General features: G+C 48.8%; 1 protein-coding gene across 1 annotated transcript; it reads right to left on the bottom strand.

Moving 5' to 3' along the window:
• Positions 1 to 382: 382 nt before the first annotated feature.
• Positions 383 to 1,900, bottom strand: LOC308294340 (kelch repeat and BTB domain-containing protein 13-like; the record flags this gene model as incomplete). Its single annotated transcript, XM_080737069.1, has 1 exon — positions 383 to 1,900. The coding sequence occupies one exon, from the start codon at positions 1,898 to 1,900 to the stop codon at positions 383 to 385; it is 1,518 nt and encodes a 505-aa protein (XP_080593195.1).
• Positions 1,901 to 3,280: the final 1,380 nt, after the last annotated feature.

Genomic DNA, 3,280 nt, shown 5'->3' with positions numbered 1-3,280 from the left:
GGAACTTGATTGTATAAATGGAAGTCTAGTACAGACTTACAGCACACCTGTAAGGGCCGTTTGGAACCCCCTCAAGGAACCAGGACCCCTGTACCTGGACCCCACTTTGAGACACGCTGGTGTAGCAGATTGTTTCCTTTAATTCACATGCACAATATCAGCACCCTGACTCTGATTGACCAGAATGGAACAGAGCCTTCATTTGAATCATTGGTAAGCAAAGCAAGGAAGCGACCCAATATATTTCCAATATGGCTGCTGGGCACAGAGGCTATTAGTCTCTAGAACGAGCCAGGTGACCATCGCATGCCTCGTTATATCTTCATAGCTAGCTGCACGCCTATTGGTTGTCCCTGAGGGGAAGATGATTCATCTTCAGTCATTACCCCTCCTGCTGCTTGACCTTCCCACAGTCTCCAAGTGAAGGCCCTTGACATGAAACAGTCTGAGAACCACCACAAAGCTGTTGTTGACCATGGTTCTTTGGCAGTCTGAGCAAAAACGTCAACACCGAGCCACTCCTGGGGAAGCCTTTCATCTGACGCCTGGGCCGCCAGTCGTGCTCCTCGATCACGTACTCCTGAGTCGCGGTCCTGTTCAGTGTGAACACGGAGTCGCCTCTCACCACCGACGTGAACAGGGCGCCCTTGCTGTTGGCGAAGTGCCCCGGCAGGGCCGTCCACTGGCCTGTCGTCAGGTTGTAGTAGTCGATCATGCACCTCAGGAAGTCGTTGCGCATGTTCCGCATGACGTACAGGTTGTCCCTGTGTCCGGCCATGCAATGGCCGTAGCTCTCCTTCCTGATCAGGGTGGTGAGCAGCGTCCACCGGTCCCTGTCCGGGAGGTACTCGTAGATGTCTGTGGTGTCCTTCGGCTTCCACAGGCATACAAACATCCTGCCCATGGCTTGGGCCCACGCTGCTCCGGTGGCGGCTCGCGGCAGGTGCGCCGCAAAGGTCCACCTTCCCGTTTTGACCTCGTACGCCTCCACGGACGACATCGCCTGTCCGTCGTACTCGCCACCGATCGCGTAAAGGCAGCCTTGGTGTCCCACCAGAGACAAGTTGTAGCGCAACTGATTCAAGCTGGCGATCGTGCTCCATTCGTCACTTTCAGCGTTGTAGCAAAAACACGATTCCGCCGCTAGTTTGCCGCCTCCCTGCACCCCTCCCACGACATAGAGTCTGTTGTCTAGAACGGTCACTCCGGCCATCGCTGTGCTGGCTTCCAGCGGCAAATCCGTCAACGCCTTCCACTCGTTGCCGCTCTCGTCCAGGTGCCACACAGTCCTGGAACCGACGTGGACCGTGTCGTCGACGCCACAGGTGGCGTGTCTACCGACAGCCACCAAACTGCCAGGACTCAAAGACTCTACGTGAGAGACCAGCTCTGTGGGCAAATGCACCTTGACCTTGGCCTCGAGGTCGCAGTACATGTCTCTGACGTACAGAGCGGCAGCGTGGTAGAGTTCCATCAGGCCAAACGTTGCGGCGGTGTGATACATGAGCAAGCAGTTGTCGGAGTCAATGAGGTCAACAAGATGTTTGCTAAGCTGTGACACCTGCAAAAACGCTGCACATTCAATGGCCTCCACTAGCTGATCACCGTCCAGCATGGGTCTCGCCCCTCTTAAAACTCCCAGGGTAATCAGGAAACCCAGAGGGGAGAGACATTTGAGATGGATCTCCTCCTGCCAACATTCTTTCATGCCAGAGCGATACAGAGCTCTGAAATAGTCACAGTTCCGTATTAACAAAGTCTTCTTCGCTGAGAAACGAGTGCCTCCCACGACCACGGTCACTTTAGCTGCAGATGAACAAGCCCCCAAGGCAGCCGACGTGCCGCTCTCTGTAGAGTCACCATTCAGCCACTCCACGGCCTCGTCGTAACACAATGCCATTGTTGCGTCTTCGACTCTCCTCCGCTTTCCACGGAAGCGGCTCAACTAATGACTGTGACAGAATTAGAAGTTGAATTATTATCCAAAAGTCTCGAACACACAGCAACCCAGAGCTAGCTAGATAGCTCTGTTACAAAGATGATCCACTGTGTGTAAAAGGGGGGGTTCAATTCTTGCCACAGCAATCAAAATAGAAGCAGCTATGAATAGCACATGGGGCAAGTCACACACATGGAGTGCAGGAAGGCAAACAGTCGACCACTGAGTTAGTTCATGCTGGACATGGGAGTCGTATGGCCCCAGCTGTCATCAGGTGTCAATCTGCTGTGTTTCTAATCAGCCACGCATTTCATGATGTAAGTAACCAATCACAGCCCGTTCTCACAGCAAGGCAGTCATTTAAATTCCTGCACCGATGCTGCTTCACACACATTATTTCTTTCTATGCTGTGAAAGAAATACCGGCCCTTTAGACCCGCACTATCTGCCTCTGATTGGATTTCTGTTAGAAAGAGGGCGGGGCCAGGTTCTAAAGCAACGGGTGGCATGTTTTGTTTTGTTTTTTTTGTTTTCTAAAGCATTAGCCTATCCACCAAATGTTATGTTAGTCTGTGTCTAAAATTAGGTATCCTTTTTTATGGGTTTAAGTAGGCTACTGCATGTAGTACTGTACAATTTTGAGTTATACTTTACTGGGGTACTTCCAATTTCAGTAGTTGTGTTATACTTATACTCTATTACATCTCAGAGGCAAATTGACTCCACTCTAATTATTTGAAAACTTGAGTTACTCAGTCCTATACTTTGGCTATTTGACAAAAGCAGGTCTACAAGCGACATATTGTGAGCTTGTAGATAAGTTATTTTCAAAAGTTATTTTCTTTTTCTTTTTTTACTTTATATGGGACATTCTGCATAGTTAATACTTACTGTATGGTACTTTAAGTATATGTTGATGCCAATAATTCTGTACTTTTACTACAGTAAAAGGGTCTCCACCACCCAGCCTTCAGTCTTGCATTGCTCAAAGTTAAACTGAAATTCAATGTCTTCCTTTGGGCCCGCTCATGGGGGAGTTCGGATTCATGCTCCTTGATTTAGCTTAACATTCTGCTTGGCTAATTCGGGGAGCATTTGAAGAATGGAGCCATCAGTGCCAAGTGCAACTCTATTCCATATGTTTCAATAACTGGTTAAATATATGATGAGAATGTTAACTGACAAAAGTATGATTGTGCCAAGCTGTTTCATGTAAGGCGCTCGGGGTTGCTCTGTGGTAAAAAGTAATTCTCTTCCCTTTCTCTTAATGAAATAATACAACTATATGGAACTTGCACACAAAATATTTTCACACTCTGTTTTGCACCTGTAAACCTGTGA

Source organism: Nannobrachium achirus (assembly GCF_963921795.1).
Source record: "Nannobrachium achirus genome assembly, chromosome: 11".
Lineage (NCBI taxonomy): Eukaryota > Metazoa > Chordata > Actinopteri > Myctophiformes > Myctophidae > Nannobrachium > Nannobrachium achirus.
The sequence above is the reverse complement of the archived record's forward strand: the minus strand, read 5'-3'. Positions and strand labels throughout refer to the sequence as shown.